General features: G+C 46.0%; 1 protein-coding gene across 6 annotated transcripts in view; it reads right to left on the reverse strand.

Annotated features, from left to right (window-relative positions):
• TIAM2 (TIAM Rac1 associated GEF 2) overlaps positions 1–27569 on the reverse strand; it is a 216277-nt gene that overhangs the window by 82936 nt on the left and 105772 nt on the right. For 5 of the 6 annotated variants that reach the window (XM_031456597.2, XM_064486539.1, XM_064486537.1 and 2 more), the window contains exons 3-7: positions 25446–25569; positions 22912–24075; positions 18487–18922; positions 13143–13315; positions 10801–11025 (exon numbers count right to left, since the gene is read on the reverse strand). In XM_031456597.2, coding sequence (XP_031312457.2) covers positions 10801–11025; positions 13143–13315; positions 18487–18922; positions 22912–24069 — 1992 coding nt within the window. In that variant the 5' untranslated portion in view covers positions 24070–24075; positions 25446–25569. Of the gene's footprint in view, positions 1–6922; positions 6975–10800; positions 11026–13142; positions 13316–18486; positions 18923–22911; positions 24076–25445; positions 25570–27569 lie in introns of those variants that run through there. The other variant, XM_064486541.1, reaches the window with a different exon arrangement.

The raw sequence follows: 27569 nt of genomic DNA on the forward strand, positions 1-27569 counted from the left end.
CATCAAAGCACGTTATGTTTAAGTATTACCTTCATTTCAACATAAATGAATAGGTGAAGAAAGGCTCTAGAAACTTGCCAATTCAGGGATTCAGAGCAGAACAACAAGCCCGGCTTCAAATGGTGTTCAGAGCAATCTCAGTGTTCAAGGGAAGGTCTGCGGTAATAATTTGGTACTAGAACTGTGGCATTCCCTTTGCAGCAACTGCATCTCTAGTTTTGCCAAGTTTAGCATCCAGTCTAACCCTTCACAGCATTTTCCAGTTCAATCCTTGACCCTGCATAAATGATATTTTGAAGGATCTCCGACATTGAACACTATCTCCCCTCAGTCTCTCCCCAGAGAAAAGCAGTACAAATTCTGGCTACTCCCCAGCCCCGTCCAAGTTCTCCATATCTATTTCTTAGGAAGGTCATTGTGCAACTTTCCTACATGAAAGCAATACGATGGCTACAAGATCTACACAAATACTGTGTTGATTCATCATTGTTTTTCAGCAAAACAACAAAGCCCCAGAGTGCACTGAAAAATCTCAGTCTCCGTAGTGGACTTAACCTCATTTAAGATTCTGTATGCCTTTATTAGAGATGTAACAGCCCACTGGTGTCAGCCTTGAGTCAGTACCAGAAAGACCTGCTGACTTTTAAAAATGAAAATGCCCAGGTCCTCTGCTGATGCCCCCACTCAGTACGCATGAGGCCGAGGAAAGCTGACATTTCAAAAGCACCTACAGCAACCCTGGTGCCTGGCCTCGGTGAGCACCACCGTTCTAGACTAACGGGCCGTTCAAATTGAACTGCAAACCTCTTCTGGGTCTTGCATATTAGAGAATTCTAGATTCCAGAAGTAATGGAGAGGTATTATGTGACTATAAACTACACCCTCCAGGAGCTGTAAGTCCCAGCAAAACTAGGCTTCAAATTCTGTCTCACAAGTATTTTCTCCAGCTGATACCTGAAAACCCACAATAAGAAATGCATTCTTTTGTCTTCTAATAATACGTAGATGTTTCTAGGTTGGATACTGTATTAAAGCTCATCCCTCATTGATACTTCCATGTGAAACAGTTTATCAGATGCTTTCTTGGGGCTCAGGGTGGGGGAGGAGAGAGGAGGTAAGTAGAGGCACAAGAGGAAAGAAACCCAGTGAGGTGTTGGGTACCAGGCGGTAAAGAAGCCCCTGCCATCCACAGTAGATTAAAAAACAAAATATAAAATAAAACAAAACCCACATCTATGTCAATCACTATAGATTAGGAAAGATGACAACCTCATACTTTCACTGACTTCTGTGTTTATAAAGTATTTTTAAGAGTTTTTTAAAACATTTTTTTTACTGAGTTATAGTCATTTTACAATGTTGTGTCAAATTCCAGTGTAGAGCACAATTTTTCAGTTATACATGAACATACATACATTCACTGTCACATTTTTTTTCGCTGTGAGCTACCACAAGATCTTATATATATTTCCCTGTGCTATACAGTATAATCTTGTTTATCTATTCTGCATATGCCTGTCAGTATCTACAAATTTTGAAATACTTTATATAGACTGGGAGTATAAAGTATTTTTAAAGGCGTCATTTAACGTATTTATATGACTGTACATCAAAGCATCACTGGGAGGAAAAGACGGTTCCATCCTGAATGATACACAGGGAATCTTCAAATTTTGTCAGAAACACTTTGATAACCTTCAGCCCACCTAGACCTCTCCACCCAAAACTTGGGACAAAATGCAGGTGAATTCACAGGAAGAAAATGAATTCAGATGCTTACATGTGTTGAAGGGAAGAAGGAGCTGGGAGACTCCCACAGCCCAAAGCAGACCTTACCAAGATCAAGAAGTTTGCTAACATGTGATTCCGTTTCAAGAGAACTAGCATCTCAATGAACACTGCACGTTGCAGAGAAAATGTTTAACCTGAACTTAGTCAAAAACGCAAATGGGAAGGGACTTTATGACTCCTCTAGTTCAGTGATGCTTCCTGTCCTTATCCTGACTGAGCCTCTGTGATGGTTCATTCTATGTGTCAACCTAACTGGGCCACGGGGGTGGCCAGATGTGGAGTCACACATTATTCTGGAAGTTTCTGAGGGTGTTTGGGGATGAGAGTCACATTTAAATAGGTGGACTGAGTGAGGCAGACTGCCCTGCCTACTATGGTGGGCCTCACCCAATTAGCCGAAGGCCTGGCTAGAACAAAAGTCTGACCCTCCCCCAAGTCCTCCTCCTCCTGCTCGATGGCCTTCAAACTGGGATACTGGCTTTTTCCTGCCTTTTGACCTGAACTGAAATACTGGCTCATCCTGGGTCTCAAGCTTGCCAGTCCTCGGACAGAACCACACACACCATCACCTCTCCCAGGCTCCAGTGGACTGACTCACTGTGGAGCTTGGGACCAACCCATCAACATAATCACATGAGCCAATTTCTTATAATAAATCTCTTTATATATTTTTTCACCCATCCTCTTGGTTCTGCTTTTCTGGAGAACCCCGACTTATACAGCCTTCATTCCCATTAAGTTCTGGGGCAGAGTAAGCCACCATCAGTCACACATGTATTTCAAATTTCAAGGCAATATTTATCTTGTTTTCAAGGTCACGGTGCTTTAGAGAGAATCGGTTGGAGAAGTTAAATGAGGATCTGTGGTTGGATAAGAAATAAGGAAATACTTGATTTTTCCTTCCACAGACTCATCACTGTTATAGAGAAGGACGTGGAAGACGACACAGATAAAAGTACGGGGAGGGAATAGATTCAGATGCTTGGGTTACCTGGAGGGAAGAGAGAAGCATAAAGGCCGGACCCACAAGCTCAAAACAGACCTTGTAATATTGGGAAAGTCTGCAGACACACACGATGTGTTCACAAGGGCACTGGGAACCACACCTTCATTTCTCAGCAGAAGTGGCTGACGCCCAGGAGGGAAGTGACTAGACCAGGCTCATGTAATAAGCTGGCCCCTCCAGGCTGGCCAAAGTCCAAAGCTGATCGGATGTGAACAACATGTGGAAACAAGCTTCTAGGGAGTACTGGGAACAGAGCCCTGAACCCCAGGTCCTCTTGCTCATAAGGCAGGTATCTGCACAGCATCCAGGAACTACTTAGCAACCTTCATGTAGATCCTCATCTAACTGTCAACCGTATTTCTCCCCACAAACCCCAGGGAAGATGTAAGATGATCCACACTCCCGTTTGTGCAATGGTTTTGCCCCTCCACTTCCGATCAGCCTTAACATTCATGTTCAGCCCAACTTTAAAGTCATGTTAACTTAAAAGAAAAACATATTTTATAATTATCCCTCAAAAGATGAGATAAAGACACATTTTTAAAGATGAAAAGCAGAAAAGGCAGTTTTGTACCTATTACACATGCTCCCTCAGTACATTTCAATCATCATCATCACTAAAACAGTAACGTTACCTGACATCACATCTCTCAGAGAAATTCTGGAGATTTTTCTTCTAACGTTATCCAAACCAAAAATGCCCCAAATCCATTCCCTTAAACCAAGACTTCTTCCCCCTTCTATTCTAAATTCCATAGAAATCAGTATTTGTCCCTAGGTATTTCTTTACTTTTTAAGATAAATAATAGGACATGAAAATCAAAACTCAACTTCTACGTACATTGAGCTCTCATTTCTTTTAATGTCTGTGCACAAAACATACAAATGACATGAATGAAGAAAACTCATTCAAAGGAGGTTTTTTTCAATTATCCTTCAGTGTAAAAGGACAAATAATTAACAAAATTAAGGAAGAAAACTCTCATTTTTAAACACTGACACAAATGTAATGCAAGTTTCCTCTTTGTTGCTAATACAGCTATATTTATTTAATGAGCTCAGAAGGGCTACGGTCTGCTCTAGAAAGTGGGAGGGGGAGAAGGCGGCTAATGCTAAAAATAACAGATGAATAAGTGATCCATAAAAGAGATGACAAGGACATTCCTGCCACACCCAACACTCCTAGAAAAATATTTTCTACTTCTTAGTCATTTGATCACAGCATTTAGTCATTTGTCCATTTCTAGGTTGGTCCTAAAAGATAATTCGTTTTCCCTTTTTGGCAGAGGAAGATGAAAAACTCCCACGCACTCCCTAGTATTTTCCAAGGACTAAAACCTGCCTCTGCAGAAGCAGCCAGCTAGTAACACAGAAGGCACTGAAGTTAACTGGTAGTTAGAACAACCTGCTACAGTTCAGAAAATCAGTTTTGTTTTGTTTTCCCCTTTGAGATATAATTCACATGCCGTAAGGTTTGCTTGTCGAGTATATTTGCAATAAACACATTTCCCATCAAATCAAGCTGAAAAATCCAAGTTACAAAAACAAGTAAATTAAGGATTAATTTCTACTTTGGAGAAAACCATTCATTACATGGTTCCTTAGCACACAAAGCACGATCTGATTCACAAAAGTCTTAACCGAGAGGCTCAGATCTGCTCCTACGAGTGCAGATTTGTGTTCAAGTTCCAGCTCCGCCACAAGACAGCTGTGTGACACTGGAACATTCCCCTCACCTCTCCCAGAGTCTACTCACTCACCCATCAACTTGATCGTATGGAGTTGTTGTGGAATCATACATGATCATGGCCCGAGACAGGAGTCCCGAGAAACAGAGCCAGAAACCATGAAAGTGGAGAGCGCAGCAGAAGAGAGGATGTTCGCTGGGGAGTGAAGGAGCGAAGCCCAGGGAGAGAAGCCAGGAGCAGGTGAGGAGCTGGGGGGGGGACCACTGCCGGGAAAAGGAAAGGAGACGCAGGGGCATCCACTCACTACCCGGAGCCAAGTACCGGCGAAACAGACAGGGCAACGTTACAGACCCCTTCGGAGCTCTTATTTCATACAAGGAGCAACCTAATACACAAGGGATAATGACAAAACAATGCATGATAAAGAGAGCCCCTGAGAAGCATGGGCGTACAGAAGGGTCCCTGATGGAATGGGGGGAGGGGGTCCAAGGGCAGCTCCATGCAGGCACTAAACCCTTCATCACAGATGAGCCGGGGTGAGCCTGATGCCAGGGGTGGGGGACGGGGCACATGTCCTGCAGATGTGTGGTCTCTGTGGGTCCTCTCTGCCCGAGGGAAAACCCAAAGAAAGAAGCACAGGAAGCACAGGAAGTTTGATGTTGTAGATAAAAGTCAAGGTGGGGAGAGGTCCTCAGGGACTTTATCTTGTAAGCAACAGGGAGCCACTGAAGGACTTGTAAACCCAGTAATCACATGGTCAGATACGCTATTTTTGTGGGGTGGGATGCAATTCGGTTTATTTATTTATTTAATGGAGGTACCGGGGATTGAACCCAGGACCTCATGCATGCTAAGCAGGCACTCTACCACTGAGCTACATCCTCCCCCTTCAGATTCACTTTTTAGACCAAAACACTCTGGCCTTAAACAGAAGACGTATCTGAGGAAAAGGTAAGCCCGGCAGCCTCTGCAGCTTGACAGGGAAGAGAGAAATCAGTCCTCCCTAGCCCTCCCTCTCTCACCACCTGCACATCATGTGCCTGAAACTTCAAACTGCCAGGGCAGGGCAACTGCATCACTTCCGAGCACTCTGCCTTGGCTCATGCTGACCCCTGGCCTGGAATTCCTTATCCTCTCCTCACTGACTCCTCATTCTTCAAGGAACAATCCTAGCATCCGTCCTCCAGGAAGTCTTTTGTGACTACACAGGAGGTTCAGCTTCCCATTTGTGCTTGTCTTCCCCGACACTCTGGAATATCATTTGTTCTGAATTCATTCTATTATATGTTGAAATTATATGCTCAGCTGTCACCCTGCTTGGCTGAGAGCACCGTTGTGGCAAAGACAGCCTCTTCTTCGAATTTCCAGTCTGCACGCTCGCCTGGCCCAGAGTATGCACTGAACAATTGTTCCCCTCCTGCCCTCCGGCTTTGACCACCTCCCCTGTGCCCGCGGAAGGAAGCGCCTGTCTTGGTCCAGTGGCTCTGTCATCAGGCCTGGTCTCCCGCCACCCCCGTCACAGATACCCTCCAATGCTTTATTCCCCGAGTGGCTTCCCCCCAACACGTACCCCAGATCACATTTTCCTCAAGGTTTTGTTCAGTTTGTTGCCTTCACTGCAGTTTCCAACTGTCTAAGTTCAATCCATCCTCTTTATATGATTTTGAAACTTTAAGTAAATATTTAAAATGAAGCCCACAGTCCACAAAATCCAGAGCAGTCCCAAGCCCAGCGGCTGGGAGCTCGCTCCTCCCACCACGGCCTCCCTCTCTGGCCTAATTAACACCCTCCCACCCCCACCCCACCCCCAACCGGAGTGAGAAAGGGGCAAAGGCAGGCGGTGCATGGGAGTCGCCTGGGAGGAGGCCATGCCTGCCTAAGCAGGGTGAGGTTTTATCCTGGTTTACTCGTTTGAGATAATAAACGGAAAGGAAAATAAAGTACTCACTAGACTTAATTTACAGCTCTTCCTCCCTCGATCTTCGAAAGGCATCCCACGTGGGGACTGGCTGCATGGTCTGCTCCACATTGGATGTGCTCAAAGGCTCTGCCCTACAGAGTCCCGAAAGGCCCGGGGACAAGGCCATATGATGGTCTCTTTCAAGCAAAGCATGTCCCCACTCTTACTATGATAGTGCCTTTTTATTTGCAAGGGCCTTGACAATGATCTCCTCCACCAAAGCACTTCAAAGAAAATCTGTTCCAGACTCTTCATCTTGCGTGATGTAACGTGCACTGTAAGTTCAGCTATTGTCAGGCTATAGATGACTATATGTGAGTGCCCCGGGATCTCTGGGGGAAAGCGCTCTGTAAATAAATATTTCTTTTATGGAAAATAAATTACAGTGAAGTTGAGATTTTTAAATGGTAATTGGATAAAGCATTGCTCCTTTAAAGAAGTTTTTAAAAGGCACTTTAGAGAAAACTATATACTTACGGGATATTTGGAAGATCACGTTCTTATTGATCTTGATTTGTAAATATCTTTGCCTTTGTAGCTTCGCAGAACATTCTCTAGTCAAAAACCATCTCATAAAAGTAATTCTAAGCATGTGCTTGTTTCCCTTCCTCTTTTGTGTCTATAAATAAAGAGCAAATAGCTCTCTTTACAACCATCTAGCAAACGAGTTAAGGGCAGTGGGCATGGCAATTGGAACTCACGTTACCCACTGCAAAGCCCTCTGGGAAAACACGAATAAATTACAATCTTAGCAACTGCCGAATTGGTAAGGAGAATATTTTCAGGTGGAACATCTAAAGATCAACCCAAATTGTTTCTTACCAGAAATTCACAAATGTGATAATGAGGTGAATGTGTCTACGGAAGGAGATGTGGCAGGAGGGCAGTGGGGAAGGGGTGGGGGAGGGCAGAACTGAAACGAAAAATTGGCAGCATTAGGACATATGCTTAAAATAACTGATGTAATGACTCCGTCCAAGAATGCATAATGGGCCACAATTAATAATTACTCGAATTCTTTACAAGAGTGTCTCTTCAAGCCAACTAACCACCTTAGACCCTTGGATTTGTGTAGGGGTTTATGTCAAAGCAACCCCCACCTCCAAGAGAGAAGGGTACCAATTTTGACATTATAAATTAATCACTGGGGAGGGGGGCACAGCTCAAGTGGTAGAGCGCGTGCCTCTCATGCAGAAGGTCCTGGGTTCAATCCCCAGTACCTCCTCTAAAAATAAATAAATAAACCTAATTATCTATACCCCTCCCCCCAAAAAAGAAGCCGGCTGGATAAGTCACATGCTGGATCATCAAACCTGCACTCAAGTCAAGAAACACTAGAATGCCTAATAGAAATGCAAATTTTAAAAACAATTAATTAATTAAGCATTTGCCAGCCATGAAAAAAGGAATAAAGTTACATTTAATAAAAGTTTAAATTTTTAAAAAATGTTTGCTTGGACTTCTTGAAAAAGAATAAAAAGGAGACAACCAAACATAAAGGACAGAAGCTTCTCAATGTGGACCAACCTCCCTTTCCTCTCCCTGGACCTAAACATCAGGTCCAGTATACAAGGACCTGAAAACTCCCAGTTGGGCATCCCTGCCGGTGGACTAAAGTATGGCTTTGAAGCTAAATTTTAGAGAGCCAGTGGAAGACAAAACCACAGCTTTTCCCACTACAGTCAGTATGAGACTTTTAATTGGGGCACCTGAATCCACGAGTTGCTGAGCTCCTGATGCCCACACCTCGTCCAGCAGCCGTGACCCCATCAAACCCCCCCAAACCCCTCCACCTCCCTCCATTCTCCTTTACAACTTCCTTTTCAATTCCTCGTTAAAACTAGTCTGTAGTTTGTAGTCTGCAAGCCGGTATTCCTTAAACAAACAGGATGTTCTGTTTGAGGAAGGAACGTTTCAATTCAGGAACATAGGAAACTATCTTTGATAAAAATTATAGGAAATGATGCACTCTGAGAACATTTTCCATACAAATGGTTCAACTTCTGTCGTGTTACTCTGGACCAGGCCTTCGTAACTGCACACCCAGAGCAGGGCTGCTCCACCACCCAACGCCTTTCTCCACTTCAATCTGCCCGCCAAGCCACTGCCTGATTCACCTTCCAAAGATAACGCATTCATCATGCTTTTCACCCCGACGTAAAAACCTACATTCCACCCTTAGATCCAGAGGCTAAAACATACCTTATATCCCAGCCTTGTACTTAAGACGCTGAAAAAGCTGCACCAGAGCCTGCCCCACCAAACGGCCAGCTGTTCATCCCTTCCGAGCCCAGGAGCTGCAGGCCAGCCCTCCGTCACTCCTACCGTTGACCCTTGAACAGGGTTTGAACTGCCTGGGTCTCCTCACATGCAGATTTTTTTCAGCAGTAAATACCACAGCACTCAATACCACAGGATTGGGGTTGGTTGAGTACAGAGGGGCAACCATAAGGTATACATGGATTTTCGACTGCCAGAGGGTCGTTGTGTTATTCACGGGTCAGTCAAACCTCCAAACTGTCCTACCACGCTCCCCACCCTCCTCCCAGCCTGGACTAGCTTTCACGCTTACACACCTCTTACCCACTTTTTAAGTTCATGACCTTCCAGGAAGTCTCCCTCCACTTCCTCAAGATCACAACACAAGCTCAACCCCTGGTCTCTCATAGTATTTGACGACTATGCCAGTTAGTCCTAATTTCTACCATTCTAGAATATTCTTTAGTTTCACATTTCCAAGGCCTGCTTTCTAACTAAATGATACATTTCTCAGAAACAGTATCCGTATTTTATAATCATTTTTATTTCTTACAGCTACTGGCATCTGTTAGGTATGTCAATATCTGAAGATGGACAAATTAGTGAGAGGGAAGAATTGGGAAGGGAGAAAGACAACACAGGATATCAGAAAAGGAGAAGCAAAGATGGAACCAGGCATCATCAGAAGATCTGTCTCAACTGCGCCATCATTTAGAAACACCCAATGAGGGGGCAAGAGATGGGAATTACTCGGCCATTCCACTACTGCCAAAGATATGGCCCAAACTCTTAGTGGATCACAAATATGTCATTTGAATACACACTTTTCATCAGTTTCTTATAAACAGTCAGAAATTTCTTCCCACACATTCTAAGTTCTCCACAAACATGCAGATGGAAAAACATTCTAAGCAAGATTATGTATCAAACACAAGTAGAAGATTGATAATGTGTTGTTTAATTTGTGATTTAAGTCAAATGCTACAGGGAAGACGCATCTAGTGGAGTATCCAAATTGTTGTTATACCATGGAATTTTTTAAAGAACCTGGTCTCTCTGTAGTATTTAACCAGTCAAAAGGATGAAAATTCAGGAACACACCAACCCGTCTTCACCTTAGTCTTCTTCAAGTTCCCAGATCACTTGACATTGATTTTGAAGGGACTGTAGTGGATACTGTTGTGCATCATCACCCGACCCCCTTTTCAAGGAAGAGGCATTCTTTCCCTCAGCTGCTCATGGCTCATGGACGGGTCCCTCTCTGGAAACGTGCCTCCACTGAAGGCAGCTGCCTTGACCAGCTGACTGGTGTGCCTTGCTACAAGCAACTCTGAAAGGCCACCCACCCTCACCCCAGCTCCCGAGCCCCCGTGAGACAAGCTGGGCACAATTCAATGTGTCGCTCCTTAATCCAGCTCCCTCATGCCCTTACTCCTGAGAGCATTCTCATTAAACTCCTCACAAGCAAAACTCCATCTCAGTGTGTTTCCTGGGGAACCTGAATGGAGAGAGAGGTGCTAGAAATGTCACTGACACTTGTCAAAGTGTTCAGGTTGTCCGAGAAAAGGAAAATAGAAATGAAGCTACTTCCTCTCCACTAAAATCCAAACAGCACAGAAACTAGCTGTTTAATTATTATCTGAATGTGGAAACAGGCCAAAGAATGCATTTTCCTTAGTATCTTATAGGTTATAGACAGAAGAAAAAAATACTATTTTTTTGGAATCCACAGACTTGGGAACAGCTGTGTTACACCAAACCACTACTTCCAGAGCCATCCTCTGTATCAGAACCTCACCTGCCTAATCTTCCAGTAATTTTATTATAAAATTTTTGTTTGGGAAGTGGCAATATATGAGAGAATCAGCTAGGCAAGAAGGCGCTACTTAACCTTAGGAAACAAGATATGGTCACAAGATGTTCCACCACACAGACACAGCCACCAGAGGCAGCGAAGCACATCGCATCACCCACATGGCAAAAGCGCAGCCAGTAAGTGCGGGAACCAAGAAGCCGCAGAAACCATTTCCCCCACGTGTGTAAGAAACAGCTCCCCGTCGGAGTAATGGGAGCAAAGGCTGCGAAGTGACCCGCACCTGGTTTTCGATGGCCTTCCTGTTCTTTGGGTCGCTCACCACGGACAGCTGCAGCTCCGCCATCTTCCTCATCTTGCTGTCCATGTCTATTTTCTGAATGAGGCTTCTGGTCTGGTTCTTCAGGAGCCGAACCGTGTCCTCTTTGCCACGCTTCTTGGCAAAAAGGGATGCGCAGGCCGAGTGGACGGCAGTGACCCAGTTCTCCAGATCTGTCTGGCTGGTGGCCTAAACCCGGGGAGGGGGGAAAGAACCAGTCTGGAAGTGTTTCACCACAAAAGTGTTCGCCAAAGTGGCTGGCTGGCTGGGCTTTGATGTGTTCAAACCCCAAAGTCCCTTCACTTCATAAAAACTGTTCGATTTTAAAAACACACCCAACCAACTCAAGTCAGGTTCCCAGGCTTCCTGGGCTCCAGACGGCCTGGGGGATATTTTCGGGATCCCACATGGCCCCAAACATGATGGAGAGACAAACTAGAAGCAAGCTAGACACGAACAACAGGACAGGGATAAGAAAACCAGGGTTTAGCCATGCATTATACATTATGCCGCTCATTAAAAAAGCAGTTTATCTTCATGAATACTAGGACTGAGAAATAGAATGTGAAAATACTAGGAATAAAATGTTACACTTTGAAACCTGGATACGAAGTTTCATCTGTGGTATGGACTCAGCCATGAAAAATAACAATGAAAGAACACTGGAGGGAGAACACAATAAAACTAAAATAGTCATCTCTGAATACTGGGACTATGGTGTGAGGTTTTCTTTTTCAACCCTTCAGTACCTTCAGACACAATGACCATACACTATTTCTATATAAGAATATTTTAAGAACAATAAAGAAAGTTTGAAACAAGCAGAAGGGACAAAGACATAAAAGTCTAAGCAGGTGGAAATACACGTTCAGTTTTCCTCGATGCCCAGAAATAACCACACACATTCAGGCCACGGGGTCAATCCTCCAATGACCTCTGGGATCAAACAAACCTATTGGAAAAATTTCTTAAAAACTAAGGATATTTTGCCTGAAACACAAAATAGAAGATTCATTTCATACTTGCCCCTAAGTTCACGTAGATTTAACCCCATGTACTAACCTCTCCTACAATTCCGATGAACCCAGTGCATTAATTTGCTTTAGTGCATCACAGAAAGTTTAAGCAGCCTTTCTGTTAAAGGAAGGAAAATCCAGTCTCAGACCCTGACTCTTGTCAGCCAGGGCAGGTTGAGGATGGCAGTAAGGCTAGAGGCCCAGTGAGCTAACCTGGTTAAGTGCTGGGACGTCCTATCGTGGAGAACACTTCAGAGAATTCTAGTTTCCCAAAGTCAGCCAAGAAACAGCTATGTTATTCTTCAGGGGTCCTGGGCACAGCCAGGCCCAACTTTAGCAGAGGCCTGCATCTAAGACCTACGAGGTTTTCTGTGAGCCTTCTGGCCGGATGTACTCTGCAGCCCAGGCTATGTCTGCAGGCAAGACTGGGTTTGCATTGGGAGGTATTCCAGAAGCACACTTCACTTCCTGGCTGTTACCCCCACTTCTCTGGAGTTAACTAATAAGAACAGCAATAATATTTAGCATCTCTTTAGCACTTAACACATGGATATTATATTATTTATCCGTCAAGCAATCCTGGAAGCTATCAGGATCCTACCGATTGAAGGTCTGAAGCTCAGAGATGTTCAGTGAGTGCTCCAAGATGACACAGGAACTCAACAACAGCACCAGGATGCACATCTCAGCCTGACCTCAATACCAACGGCGTGACACCGCCATCCATGCTCTACGACGTCCCATTTGCCAGGACGACTCTAAGAATCATTCAGTAGATAACCTGACTCTTAATGTCCTAAGGCCACTTCCACAGGGAACTGATATACAGAGCATTGGCCAAGGAGGGTTGTCCTGAAAAGCTCCTTCTTTCACTTCCGCTGGGATTCTTGGGAAGAATGTAAGGCTCTACGGTCCACGTTCTCTGGGTTTCACTTAAAAAAAAAAAAGCCTCCACTCTGGGAATTTCAGATCTTGTGCCACTAGATCATGAGCTACTTCAGAACAGGAGTTGCCAAATTTTCTCTTTGTTCCTGAAGAGCATCCCATGGGCTACAGCCTGGACCATCGTGGGTGGGTACCCCAGAAATGCTTGCCGCATGAATGACCACATTTGTGATGGCCCCACAGCACCTGGCAGTCCGCAGGAGCCAATTCTCTTGCTTAAACCCTAAAGTCTAACAGCTTTTACTCTATTTCTTTGCTAAGTTGTGCCCCTTAATTCTGAACCTTCTCACCCTAACAGGACACAAGCCATCGCTGCTTCTCTACGTTTAGAAAGCTCAGCAGTACCTGGAAAAGGTAGACGTCTCCGAAGGAGTTGCTGAGGCAGAAGACATTTTCCTTCTTAGGATGCTCTGGGACGGACTGCACTATGCTGTCTTCTGCAAACAGAGCACACCGAGGGGCACTGCTCTGATCCATGGAATTCTTCCCGTAGGTCTCGTAAAACAGCAGCGTGCATCCTGTGAGAGAGAGAAGCAAAACGGTGTCCCTGTCCCATGTCCTGAGGATCTACCCAGGAGACGAAGGGGGGTGAGGGGAAGGAAGGGAGAGAAAGAGAGGGAGAAGGGAGGAAGGAAGGAAGGAAAAAACTGAATGAGATTGTTTAATACAAAAGGAAATTCTCGTATCCAAAATATGCCTAGTTGTGTATGCATCAACTCAAATGAAAATGAGATTTTTTTTTACAAATATAATACCAGTAATAACAATAGCAAACATCCATTGTTGCTCAGTCTGTGGCAGAAACTCATCTGGTCCGCAAAGCAGCCCTGGAAGGCAGGCAAAGTTATTAATCCCATTTTACAGATGGAAAGCTTGAGGCATTACACTACTACGCAGGTCCCATAGCTGGACCTCAGTGCAGCAGGGATCTGAATGCAGGCACTCTGGCCACAGAGCCGTCCTCCTTAACCCCAACACCACATTATTCAGGAAATCTGAATGTTGGAGGCAGAAGAAAATCCCACATTCATTAACTAAGGGAGCTTCTATACTTACAATGCGTGGTAACAAGAAACTGAGTTCACCTAGGGAACTTAAGAGAGGAAACGGTAACTAAATATCCCTGAATTGTAAAATATTATCCTAAAATGCTGCTAAAAGATGTTTGCTTGCAAGTACATGGCTTTCCCTTAATAAGCTAATCAAGTCTTGTAGGTAGATGTTATTAAGGTTCTACTTTGAATATTCGATTGGAATGTCTTCTAATTAGATGTGATTTTTAAGCAAATTCTAAAAGCTCACAAGTATGTTCACTTGTTGACTATCCCTTAAAACCGTCAACCAATAAAGGTTTTTGAGCACTTCTCGTGTGCTGATGAATCATGCGGTCACCATCTCTATAGGCTCACGTCCCTTGCTTCGCAAACACTTTTACATCGACTGTGAAGGAAGCCCCAGCCCACTGTCACCTGCACTGTAGCTGAACGGGGTCCCCTCATGACTGCTTTACACTACTGTGTTATGAACCTTCATTCACAAAAGTTTAAATGTTTTGAAAACTGTCTCACTCTTAATAGTTTCATTTCCTCCTTTAAAAACAGCTCTTCATGTGGACAAATAAGGTGATACAATGGAACCCGGCGTAGCACAGAAGCCAGGGGAAACACGCAGGACCCCAGCTCTGCCCCCAGAAACAGCATCCCCAGGGAAGCGCTTCCTCCCTCCATGGTACTTCAAGGTCTCGAGAGGCACTGAGCCATCTCCCCTCCCACAAACAGAACTCATCCAAACTCAGAGGCTGTGAGCCTCTTAGAACAAGGGAAAGAACAAGAGGGCGGGGGACAGAGCTGCTGCGGCAGGTCTGAGCCCGTCCCTTCTTCCAACCACTGATGCACTTAGAAACAGGACACCAATCTTTCCAGCAGGAAGGCCCTTCTGATGCGACTGCTGCATGTGTGTGATGTGCCACGACCTGGGGACCGAGGACAGGGTAAAGGTCACCGAGCAACATCAGCTCCACCCAAGTTCGAATTCTTTCTGAGAGGCTGATGTTGACTTCCCAGTTCCCCTAACACCGAGCTCCCAGTGGCCAGCATTTGAATCATTACATCTAGAGGAAATGAACACAGTCTTGAGCAGATGCCAAGATGCTGCCAACCCTGCCACCCCACCTACAGCAGAATGCAGCGCTCCTCATGGAAGTGTGACACCAAAACAGGACATTTCATTTTAGAGCCGGGCCAGGAAGTAAAACAATATGCCGAATTTGGTTGCCATCCAGTTGAGAGAACAGGAAATCCACCGTAAATCTCTTACATCGAGTTCAACTTAATCTGCGGCGCTGATGCTCTGATGCGGGGGCGGGGAGGCTGGTGGAAAGAGGCTGCCCCTGTCAGTGGTGTCTCCTGCGCCCCCCCAAGTGCTGTGGCTGTCAGTCCTGCCCCGCCCCTGCCAGGAGCCAGCGTTGGCCTGGAGGGTTGATGGTGGAAGTAGGAAGAGAAGGCAGATTAGAACAGCGAGGAAGCATAAGAAGAGGAGAGGCGCTCTGAGCAGAAAGTGAAGGGAGAGAAATTAGTCTTGATCTCTCCAAAGTCCACCTTTTCATTGACACCCACTCAGTCCACACTCATCCCTCCTCCCCTGTGACGGGCAGAATGACCAGCATCCAAAGTTCCTGTATGAACCCCTCTCCAGACATCGGTCACCTGCCGTGTGTCCTGAGGGAAACCTTCAACGTCCTTGCCACCTACTCTGCCCAGGAAGTCCCCTGTGAACCGCATGAAAATCCACTCGTTGGAAAAGACAGATGGAAAGCTGAATTACCCTTGTTAAAAATTTATTACATCCTCCAAACCCCAAAACAGCATCTGTGCCCTTAGCATACCTACACAGTCAGGGCAGGCAGGTAACCAGCTGCTTTGCTGCGGGCTGGCTGCTCTCTCTGAAGAGCACTGTTTCCACTTTATTCACATAGATACTTCAAGGGTAATTTTAAAATTCTGCTTAAATGCACATGTGTGTCTATATATACACATATATGTTTTTAAGTAAGATTAAGCCACATAGTTAAGTCCAAATACTGCAGTGTGGATATTCTAAGCCAAGAAAGTTGAACTCAACATAATGAATTCCCAGAGGAAAGAGGTGTAGAAAACCACATGGAAAAGCTTACGCTGGGAAAAAAAAACATCTTATCTTATGCCTTTCCTTGGCTGCACAGAAAACAAAGGGCTGGGAGCTTAATAACACTTACACCTACAAAGCACCCTTTTCCACGGGTCTCCAAGTGTTTGCAAGCAAGGCCACACGCAGGACTGCAAAGACAAGTCAGAGCCATCCCTGAAGCCAGCAGCCAGGAACTCCTGGGGTGGCTTCCAGGAGGGAAGACAGGGTCCCGGACATGTCCTCTTCCAACCTTGAGTGACACCTGCCTGGACCTCCCCTAGGAAACCTCCAACAACCTGGTGTTCCACAAACGTCTCCAGCAGCAGGGAACTCAGGAAGGCAGTGGGTTTGGTTTTTTTCTGTTGTATTTTTTACATTAATTCAGAATCAGCTTGTCTTCCAGCTGTTAGTCCTGTCCCAGCCTCTGGTGAACCAGAATAAATTCAGTGTCTCTTCTGTAAGACTGTTACAGTTTCTCTCACCCCAGTTCTTACTCCTCCATAAATTATTAAACATTGCTGATCCTTAAGCCACCCTCCATAAGGCATGGCTCTAGATGCCTTTGGTGTCACCCATGGCCCTGCTTCTCAAGCTGGCTGTGGACACACACACGCCCCCTCCATCCCCAGCCCCCACCACATGTGGTGTACATTGAGGGTTTTCAAAGCCATAAGACAGGAAGGGAACAACTTTCCCAAAGCATCAATTTTAATAAACAAATTCTATGTTAAAAAATGCAGGACACATCACAGAGTAGCGTGCAGCCATTCTAAACACCATGTAAATAGGACGCAGCTTCAGGCTGTGATCCACCAACAATTCCAGACCCCACTCCCAAGGGGGCACTTTCACTCTCCTCTCCAGCTAGAGAGGTTCGGCTGGAACCTTTTCAAGACTCACTGTCTCGTTTAGGAACAAGTCTCCTGCAGTATCATCCCCCCCAAGGAGAGAAAGGGCCAACTCTGACCCAGGCAGAGGCGGGAGGGAGTCATGCAGCTGCGTCTCTAACGACCACGAGCACTCTTTCAATTACTTTTCTTTTAGCCTCATCACATTGGAAACCCATTCTCAATGGCCTGCAAATCAAAGTCCCAAACCTTTTTCACTTGTAGTACTTTGCAGCCAAACTTCGCTATCCTGTACCTGAGGAGGGATTTGATTATTAAGTCTTACAGCATCACTTATCCCTTCAAAGTCTTATCTTGCTAGATTCAACCCATCATTCCAACTTTCCAGACCTCTTCCGTCATCCAGTAGAAGAACCCGTCCCCCCAGTACGCCTAAATCCTTTGCCTTCCTTGGCCACAAGGTACCACAAGGAACCAAATCCAGAAAAGAGGTGTGCGTCTGTGTGGGATGCGGACTCTTGGGTTTTATAAACCCTCCAGGGAAAGGTGTTGCTTAGAGATGAGATGCCTTCCCAGAGGGGCTTCTGGATAGCTATGAAAGGACGCCAGCTCCCCAAGACTCCCAGTTTCTAAATTGGGAGGGCGGGGTGGGGGGACACTGCAGATGGCCCTGGGCCTTCCACACACACTGTGTGCAGTGTTTCTGCTTTCTCCCGTGAGAAGGAAGGGTGGCTGACTTTGCCCCCCACGCTTGGTTCCTCTGACAAAGAGTCACAGGACAGCTGTGCAGAAACGCCAGAGGCTGTGGGCTGCTCTGCTCGCACCTGTGTAAATCAACAGTGTTGACTCAGAGCCTCGTGCTTCCTCAGGACACTGAGATCCCTTCAAATAATTTACCCATCGACAGTGAGCAGGAGATCATCATTTTTAAATGGCAACGCTGGTGACAAAGTTTTATCATCTTAGCAAAGCAAATGCCCACTCCTGTTTCCTTTACATCAAAATAAAAAAGAGGCATTTGTCTGTGATGACGATTAGTCCGTCTTAATTCACAAAGGTGAGCTGACACAGACCGATTCATGCAGATGAAATTCTCAGCTGTACAAGGTGGGGAGGATGCCTCGCTGCAGTTCTGAACACATGCAGAATTCATGGTCTATATTCCAAATAACTAAACTACACTTGGTCACTTATGTGCCGGGCCATCTACAAGCCAAGGAGAGAGGGCTCGGGAGAAAACAGCCCTGCCTACACCCTGACTTTGAACTTCCAGCCTCCAGAATTGTGGGAAAATCAGCTTCTATTGTTTAAGCCACCTGTTCTGTGGCACCTTATATCCACCCAGTCTTTACAAGATCCAGTCTGTAACAGAAGCATCTCCCCCGACCCCAGTGCAGGAAAAGTATTAAAGAATGGTATAGAAATACCTACAGAGTAACAGGCAATAGTTATTAAATTCAATCATTACTCATTAGAATGAAGCCTAGATCTAAATGTTAGGTGAGCCGTATCATACGGGTTTGAGAGAGTATTTGCAGGAAAGCAGGCTGGTAGATTCTGGATTCGATGCCTTCACATTAGCTCAAGTCCGGCCTGGACTCACTGGCATGTCCCGGGAGAGAGGACAGCGGAACAAACGCCTCCAGGCGCCCTCCGGGTGTTGGTAACACGCTTACCTTTAAGGGTCACCCAGTACTGCTTCCACTTCCTCCGCGCCACCAGCTCGAGCTTCCTCTCCTTCTGCAGAGTGAGGAGGGGTTTGAAGAAGAGCCACCCGGCCTTGCGGACCACCCCTTGCTCCTTCTCAAAGAGCAGATCCAGCTGCTCCAAGGAGCTGAACGACTCGCTGCTGGACTCGGCGGTCTCTGTAGACGTTTCGAGGTTCTCGGTGTTGGTCCTGCTCATCTCCAGCTCCCGCATGAAGTTCTCATAGATGTTCTGCTGCAGGGGGTCGCTGCCAACCACGTGAGCAGATTCGCTTCTGTGGGATAGCATCTGAGCCGAGCCCCCTGACCACAGGGACGCAGGCGCCAGGGAGGGCCCCTGCGTGTCCGCGTTCAGCCCCTCCGAGCGGCTGTCAAAGTAATCACTGCCCTCCTTGGACCTCGGCTCCTGTGGGCAATGCAGATGATGACCCGTCAGAAGTCAGGTGTAGCCAGAGCACCCCTTCCCTGACGCGGCACGCGGGCAACGCAGCGGCTTACTAATAACGATGCTGCAAAGCAAGATTCTTTTTAACAAAAAACGCATCTTTAATCATCAAGTCTCCATACCAGAAAGAACTACAGAAACAGTGTTGCTCAACCTAATTTATAGCCAGTGGAGTTGATGCTTAAAAACATAAACAAAAGTGGGTAAGGGGGACAGCTCAGTGGTAGAGCACATGCTTGGGGTACATGAGGTCCTGGGATCAATCCCCAGTGCTGCCATTAAAATAGATAAATAGATAAATAAAAACCCAATTATCCCCCCAAAATGTAAACCAAATACCCCTAACTATCCTTAATCTAACCTCCACTTAGCATCAAAAAGTGAACTAGTACATTCAGAACACACTAGTGAAGATTTCTGCACTGATGCTTCTTTGCTAATTGTGAATCAGTACCTCCCGGGAAAGAATTCAGGTTCTTGCAGGCTGTTTTCCTTCTGGATCATTTTGAAGCTAAATTAGAAGATCACTAATTCCAGGGTCAAGGGGGGTGTTGTCATATATAAACTCTTCTTCTTCTCCCTACAGTGAACAGTCTCCAACATCTCATCCCCTGCCCAGGTCTATTTTCCCTCTTTAGAGTAAAAACCATGCACCTGGGGTTCCTTATCCACAAAGGATCGTGGCTAGTAACTGTAGCTTTGATTTCATAACTAAAGTTTTTACTTAATTTGGAAATTCTTTCATGAAACGAATATACAATTTATTCATTCACATTCTTTTATTTGAACTAGGAATACCACAGCATGATTCTTAACTTTACTATTTATTCCCACACAAAATCAGCCATGGGCATTGCTAAATAAAATTAGTATTCATCTGATAACCACCATTCCCTATAGGACAACCTACCCTGAAGGGAATTCATGCATAGCGCTGAAAACACAAAGGTTTCCTCTAACACCTAGACTAGTGGTCATTCAAGAAAACAATTTCACAGAGGCCAGCCACTGGTCAATAACAGTAAGTAAATTTCTCAGCAGAAAGTGTCTGCAGAGAGACACTAACACACTCATCTACTGAGCAGCTAGTTGGTTTTCAACTATATTTCCTTATCCATTAAAATAAAAAGGAGGGAAAACTGTTCAAGGACCACTGACTAAAGACCTTATTTTGAATACTCCACTGTGCACAGGGGTTTTCTTTTCAGAAATGTCATCCAGAAATCAAGCAGCAATTGCTTGCTATCTTTCCTAGGAAAATCATCAACAGACCAGCACTTCCAAATACCCAGGGGCTACATAAACAATGGGGTTGAACCCCAAACATAGCTGTTACTAATGCAAATATTATTTCCTGCTATGTTTACACTATGGCCCATAGTCAGATTTATTTATACACTGATACTTATGCAAGAACAGAGCAAATTAGCCAGCTGCGGTGAGTCACTTAGACAGGAAACTTTCAAAATAGTCTAAGATTGTTGTTGGTTTTTTTTCTCAACTGTCATTTTGTTGTTCTTCAAAAGCTCCTAGGAGGTGAAGAGATACCTCACATTTAGCTAGTATTTATTGACATTACTTCAGCTATGTATATGACTCTCTGACGCAGCGCCAGCACGCCCGGGACTGCCTCTGATGCCCAGCAAGAGCTATAATGGGGTGCTTTGGAGCAAGCAGAGTCCTGCCAGAGAAAGTCATCAAGTGTCAAATTTAAATATAACCAATCAGCACTCTTGACACTGTTTCTCCTAAGAGGGAGACTTAAGATGGAGTGCTAACTTTTAAATGTTCAACCACGGCAAAGCAGAGCAAATCTTCCTCCTTGAGAAATGGGCAAAGATAGCATTTTAGCATTTATAACTGATTCTTATACACAGATGTGAACTTTCCCAGTCTTTAATAAATTTAGAAAGCTTTCTATCTAGGATCCTGATAGCTAGTGCCTAATTTTCAGGCTAATGGAAGGATGGAAGGAAGGAAAGAAGGAAGGAAGGAAGGAAAGAAGGAAGGCAGGCAGGCAGGCAGGCAGGCCCCTAAACAGTCCTGATCACTGTGTTAAGGGTGTGAAACTAAGATCCCTGTTATACATGAACATGAAGAAGTCAGATTTCAGTTCCTCCCCCAACAGATAATCATGAACGATGGATAACTTAACCCAAGGACAAGAGCACTAGGGCAGCAAGCAGAGAGGAACTCAAGAGCGGTCACTAAATTCCTTGGGAGCTAAAGGAAAACTAGCCACCATTCCTCACTTTCTAGGAAAAAGCACCAATGACACACTGTGTCATTCTCCACGGGCCATTTTCCTTCATTTCACAGCAAGGGCCACTATTCTTCTTCTGCAGAATTTCCCTGTGACTGTGCAGCCCTGGCTGGGCAGTGAGGGCCTAAAATTAAGAGGGGCAGAAAGCCAGGGTCTGGGTGTCCTGATTCTCCTGTCCGACGCAGCAGACGCGGTCAGGCTGCCTCTCAGACAGACCCGGCCCTCCCCCAGGGTACAGGGCAGGATCATTCCGACGCCCTCCCTCCCTTGGAGTCAGGCGTGGCCACATGACTCGCTTTGGCCAATAAATGCAACGCAAAGTGAAATGTGTCACTTGTGAGTGGGAGCCTCAAAAGCCAACACAGGGCTTTCTCCCTCTGCCACGGAGGCCCGAGGTGTCCTGGATGGTAACTGCTCAGCGGACCTGAGGTCCTGGGGAGGAACGATGCAGACCAGAGCCGCAGCGTCAGGGAGACACGTACTTTGTGCTGAACCTCAGAGAACTGAGGGCTTTGTGTTACTTCAGCAGAACCTAGCCCACCCTAACTGACAGAACAGAAAGTTTACCCAGGACAGAAGCAAGGCCTCACAGGTCTCTGCATGGCTGCATTAACACAAAGTTTACCAGCGTCAAACGCGTACTGCTCTCCTGCACGTGTGTCCTCTCCCCCTTCCCCATCTTTGAATAGTGTGATAATCTTTTTCAGCTGTGTAAGTTTTTTTGCTGATTAATCTGCTTTCAGGCTCTAACTCCCCAGAGTGGTTGAAGCCCTATAAAGAAAGGGTTGCTTTTTTTACATCACTTTTTTTTTTTTAAAGTCAGAACAAATACATCTATCCATCATGGGAAGACTTTCTGAGCCTTTTCTCTGCTGATGTACAAAAGTCTGTGTGTAAGAGAACCGGTGTTCGGTATCTTACTAAATTATACTGTCACCAACTCTGCTTCTATGCACTGACTACATTTTTAAGGATCCAAACCTCATCTTCACGTTCACTTGTGAAAGAAAACCAAGGGCATGGCCGATGGAAGTGGCATAAATATCAAAAAAAAAACTACATTTTATCAACATTATCATAGTTTTGCTATTACAAGTACTTAGGTCAAGATGTTTTCAAAACTGTTAGCAGTCCACGAGGAGGTGGTGAGATTAAATACATAGATGCGTCATGTACTAACTCATCAATAGAAATTTTAATTTCCCCAAAGGATAATATCAAACTCAGAAAGACTGCGCATTGCAAAGTGACAACCATCTCTCTCCCTTTCTGTTTAGGCTTTAAGAATGAGCTCTAGCAAAATTCTCAGTTAACCAGTTCATTGCGGAAGTCTCTCCAACGCTGCTGTCCTTGCTAAGAACAGTTTGGCCAGGTCTTGGGATGAGGCCTGTGGAGTTCATACCAGAGTCCAGGAGGCGAGACTGCGCTGAATGGGAGAGACTGAAGTGGAGGGTTAAGGATGAAAGTGCACATCTAAGCAAAAGGGTAAAACAAACAAACACACACACACACACACACACACACACACACACACACACACCCCTACAAACACCTGCAAACAAGATGTGCCAAGGCTAAACTCTTCGCTTAAGCCTCGGGACCACGCTCGGCAGTAGCTTTGGCTAACTCCCATTTTTCAGACAGGAAAGCCAAGGGCCTCTCTCCTTGCGCCCCCAGCTTTGCTCACCTGGAGTCTCCTTTTCTTTCTGGAGAGGCTTCCCGTCCAGTCGCTGATGCGGCGCATCCTGGCTTTCAGGGTGTCCTTCTTGGAAGGCTCCTCGCCCAGAGCCCTGGACTTGCGGCAGGGGAGGGTGAAGGACGCGAACTGCCCGGGCTCCCCACGCTCCACCCGCGCCGGCACGTCCATGTCGGAGGCGAAGGAGACGCGGGCGCTGAGGCTGCTGCGTGCGCCCACGAAGTCATCGGAGAGCCGCAGGGCCGAGGGGGCCAGGCTCCCCAGGGTGGCGTCCGGGTAGGGTTCCCGGAGGGACGAGAGGGAGGCGCTTTGGCTGAAAGGCTTGGGGGCATCCCTGGGCGGGAAGCGGGCGTGGAGGCCGGGCTCGGGCTCGGGCTCGGGCTCAGGGGTGCCGGGCGCCGCGAAGGAGCCCTCGGCCTCGCTGGCCTCGCCGGCGGGGCCCCAGGGCGAGTCGTACCAGGACGACTCAGAGCTCAGCGAGCTCCCCTTGCTGGAGCGCGGGCGCGAGGCGGCGGGCGAGGCGCCGGGGCTGGGCGGGGAGCCGGCCGAGTAGCGCAGCAGCTGCACCGGGCCGCCCGAGGCCCCCGCGGGCCCCGCGCCGTGCGCGCCGCCGCTGTGGAACTCCACCCGCAGGCAGCCGTCCAGCTTGCCCAGCGTCTTGATGAGCACCCGGGGGCTCCTGCGGTCCTCGCCGGGCGGCGTGGACGCCGCGCTCTCGGGCCGGCCGTAGCAGTTGAGGAGGTGCCCGTTGCAGTCCCTGGGGGCCGCGTGGTTACCCGCCGGTGCGCGCCCAACATAGTGGAAGCCGTTCTCGAGGGAGAAAGCAGCGTCGCCGCCCTGGAAATCCGTTCCCGGGGCGCTCGTCCTGTGCTTGGAGTAGGCGCTGCCTTTGGACACTTTGCACGTGGGTCCACCCAGTGGGAAGGCATAAGGCTGATTGCTCTTAAAATGAGAGAGGCAGCTTCGGGCCAGGGACCTGGACTTGTAACCGGTTCCGCTGCTTCCGTGACCCCATGCGTGCAAGGACTTGTCATCTTTTGCATGAAGGCCACGGATTTTCAGGGAGCAAGGCTTTTGCTTAGCACCAGTAATAGTATTGCTATGATTTTTTGATCCTTGAAGGGTGTACTGACTCTCGGAGTTCCCCATTGTAACCTAAATTAAGAACAGTGGCATCAGTGAGAGTCACGATCTAAATTATATTCCATTATACCAGAACTTTCTTATTTAAAAAAAGAAAAAAAGAGTTCTTCACATGACAAGGAAACCAAGCAACTTCTCTGGGGGCCTGACACAACTCAGAGAAGCAGAGACAGGAGTGACTCACTGCATTGGCTCTGCTGCCGCAGGTCAGCAGCCAGACAGACAGCACTGCACGCTCCATGCCAGTGATTTCAAGCACATAATTTATTATAGGGTGTTAATTCAGAAACTGAACAGGCGTAAGAATCAGCTTAAGACAGAGACCTCTTAAAAGCTTAGTATGGGGAGAGGTTTTAAACCAATGATTCTTGAAATGAAAAATGAGGGAAAAGTATCTTTACTCTGTCACTCCAAAATACACTGATTTTCCAGTGACCAGAGAGATATATTTTCATTATACATAATCTATCAGAAAAAGCTAATACTGCACCCCAATATAAGTGATTATTGATGAAAAACCACCCCATTTGTAATAACATGACTCCAGGTACCACACTGTGTTAGAACTTTCGTGCATCCCACAGAGTACGAACACCTCAGAGGACAAGGACTGGAAGTTCTCAAAAACTAGGCACAGATTAAAAAGAGGGGGAAGGGGAAAATAAAAGCTCTCCTTTGGGACAGAAAAACATTTTAATTAAACTAATCTCTAGAGCTTTCCTGAAGTCATTAAGGGTCCTCACTTTAGAGCATGATGAGAGAAAAAAGTTTGAAGCTGACTTGTTAGAATGTGGGTATCTGAAAAAAAAAAAAGGTTAGATTCTTTCAATTCCCTTTAAAACCACAATTTGCTCAATGAGTCTATTAGCTAAGCCAAATTCAAGGTGAACCTTGATCAAGCCTTCCCCCCTCAGGCTTTCATTAAAACCAGGAGATCATTGTTTGAGGCAAGTTGAAGGTGATAGCTCCAGATATGTTTCCAAATATATTTAGTAGGTTTGTCATTTTAATTCTTTTCTGCCTAAGAACGTACAGCCACAAAACAAGTCAAGTGGGCTGACATTCCTTTGGTGGCAGTTATAAAGCACAGTTTAAGACACAAACAACCCTGGGGGTGGGGGGTTGGTGTCGGAGCTCAGTGGTAGAGCGCATGCTTAGCATACGTGAGGTCCTGGGTTCAATCCCCAGTACCTCCATTTAAAATGAGTAAATAAATAAACCTGATCACCCCCTCCTCCAAATCCAAACAACAACAACAAAAAGAATATAAAAAGAAAAAAAAATGACTCAAATAACAGGGACAAATAGTTAAACTTTACTAACCACCTAAATCCCAGTTGTACAACTGGACGTGAACCACAGCTCACATAAGCCGGATTTACCTGCAGTCTGGTTGGTGCCCTGGGGGAGGTCAATGGTCACTCGACTTGACGGGGTCCTGGGGGCAAGGCAGCATGGTGAACAGGAGCGGGCAGTGAGTCCACGAAACGATCCTGAAAACCAGAACTATGAGAAAACTCGGTCAAAGTAAGTAAACGCAAAGCTTTAATGTAAATTATCTGTAGAAACATGGGTGTCCAGAATCCCAGACAAAATAAATGCCTGTGAGCTCCAGGATTCATCAGGGTGGTTTGGAAAATGGAAAAGAGGCCAGGACTGTTCACCCAACCTTGCAAAGGCCTCTAACTCCATCCACACGGTCTGCCTGCCGTCAAATGCATGCCTTTGTTTCAGGAGAGAGCAGGTGAAAGGGTGGCTGAGAGTCAGGGCTCATCTGTCACCACCACTAGGAACACAACTCTCAGACCCGCCGCCCTGACAAGATCACAGGAGCATCATCCTGACACAGCAAGAACAGGTCATTGTTCCCTGTTTGACAAAGCAGCAGAACAAAGCCCCAAATGTAGAGTCACAGGGAAACGGTCCTTGGCTCAAATACCTTGTGCTATATAGCTGACCCCATAGATGAGAAAACCCCATAGGTTTTCTCCAGCACCTGTTTGGGCCCCGCCGCACGAGTAGAGGCAGGAGGCCCACTTTTGAGGGGAAGGGGATGGGCTAGGGGGGAGGCTGCCACCTGGGCTCACTGCCGGACACAACACCTTTATTTTCTCTGCCGACACAGGGAGCAGAGGTGTGAGGGTTCAATAGTGACTTTTCCCCTCTTTAAAAATAAAAAATAAATACAATACACATAACATAAAATTTACCACCTGAGCCACTGTAAAGCGAAAAGGTAGTGGTGTGAAGCATGCTCACACTGTTACATAATCCATCTCTAGAAAGCTTGTCATCTTGCAAAACTAAATCTCTATTCTTATTAAATAATAACTCCCCCATTTCCCCAGCTCCTGGTAAAACCATTCTATTTTCTGTCTTGATGAATGTGACTACTCTAAGTACATCACATAAGCGGAATTGTACAGTATTTGTCATTTGTGACTGGTTTTATTTCACTTAGCATAATGTCTTCAAGGCTCATCTGTCTTGTAGCAGGTGTCAGAATGCCCTTCCTTTTCATGACTGGATAGTATTCCACTGTATGTATACACATTTTGTTTATCCATTAATCTGTAAATAGACACTTCAAGACTGCTTTCCACCTCTTGGCTATTGTGAAAAATTGCTGCTACAAGGTATACAAATATCTCTTAGAGACTCTTGCTTTCAATTCCTTTGGGTAAATGTAAGTGGAATTGTTGGATCATACAGTTATCCTATTTTTTGATTTTTTGAGGAGCCACCATCCTGTTTTCCATAGCAGCTGCACCATTTTACATTCCCATCAAAAGTACCCAAGGTTTCAATTTCTCTACATCTTCACCAGCATTTGTGATTTTCAGTTTGTTTTTTTTAAATAGCGGCCATCCTACACTGTGAGATGATATCTTATTGTGGGGTTTGATTTGCATTTCCCTGATGATTAATGATGTTGAGCATCTTTTTATGGCTTATTAGCCACTTGTATAGCTTCTTTGGAGGGTTCGATAGTGACTTTAAGAGTTAATGAAGCCCTGCCACCACCTAAGCGCTTAAGTATCTCCAGTAAGGCCAAAAAACACAAGTTGATCTAGGATGATCCACACACATACATTTTCAATTGAGAAAAAAAAGTCAAAAAGATTTCCCACTTAGGCATCAGCAGAAGATCTAACAGCTCGACTGAGGCCAGCACCTAATTCACAAGGCCTACTAGTTACTGACCACACCTTTCCATGGCCAGTTCTCCCAAACGTCATAAAGACAGAATAGCCACTGGTTGAGCTGCCCCTAAAAAGTGGCTCCCTGACATCTCTGACATGTGAGCTGGACCACAAGAACCTCAGAGATTTTTGAAAGTTAGAAACCTGAGTTGTCAGTTTTTTCTTGGCTACGCTTTATAATGTAGGAACTAAAAATGGCCAGAGAGGCCCTGGGCTGCTGCCGCTGAGACATCACACAGTGAGCTGATGGGACAAGCCTTGCGTTTGTTTACCTTCATCAAGACCAAGGTCCGATGATGATCC

This window comes from Camelus dromedarius, chromosome 6, assembly GCF_036321535.1.
Source record: "Camelus dromedarius isolate mCamDro1 chromosome 6, mCamDro1.pat, whole genome shotgun sequence".
Taxonomy (NCBI): domain Eukaryota; kingdom Metazoa; phylum Chordata; class Mammalia; order Artiodactyla; family Camelidae; genus Camelus; species Camelus dromedarius.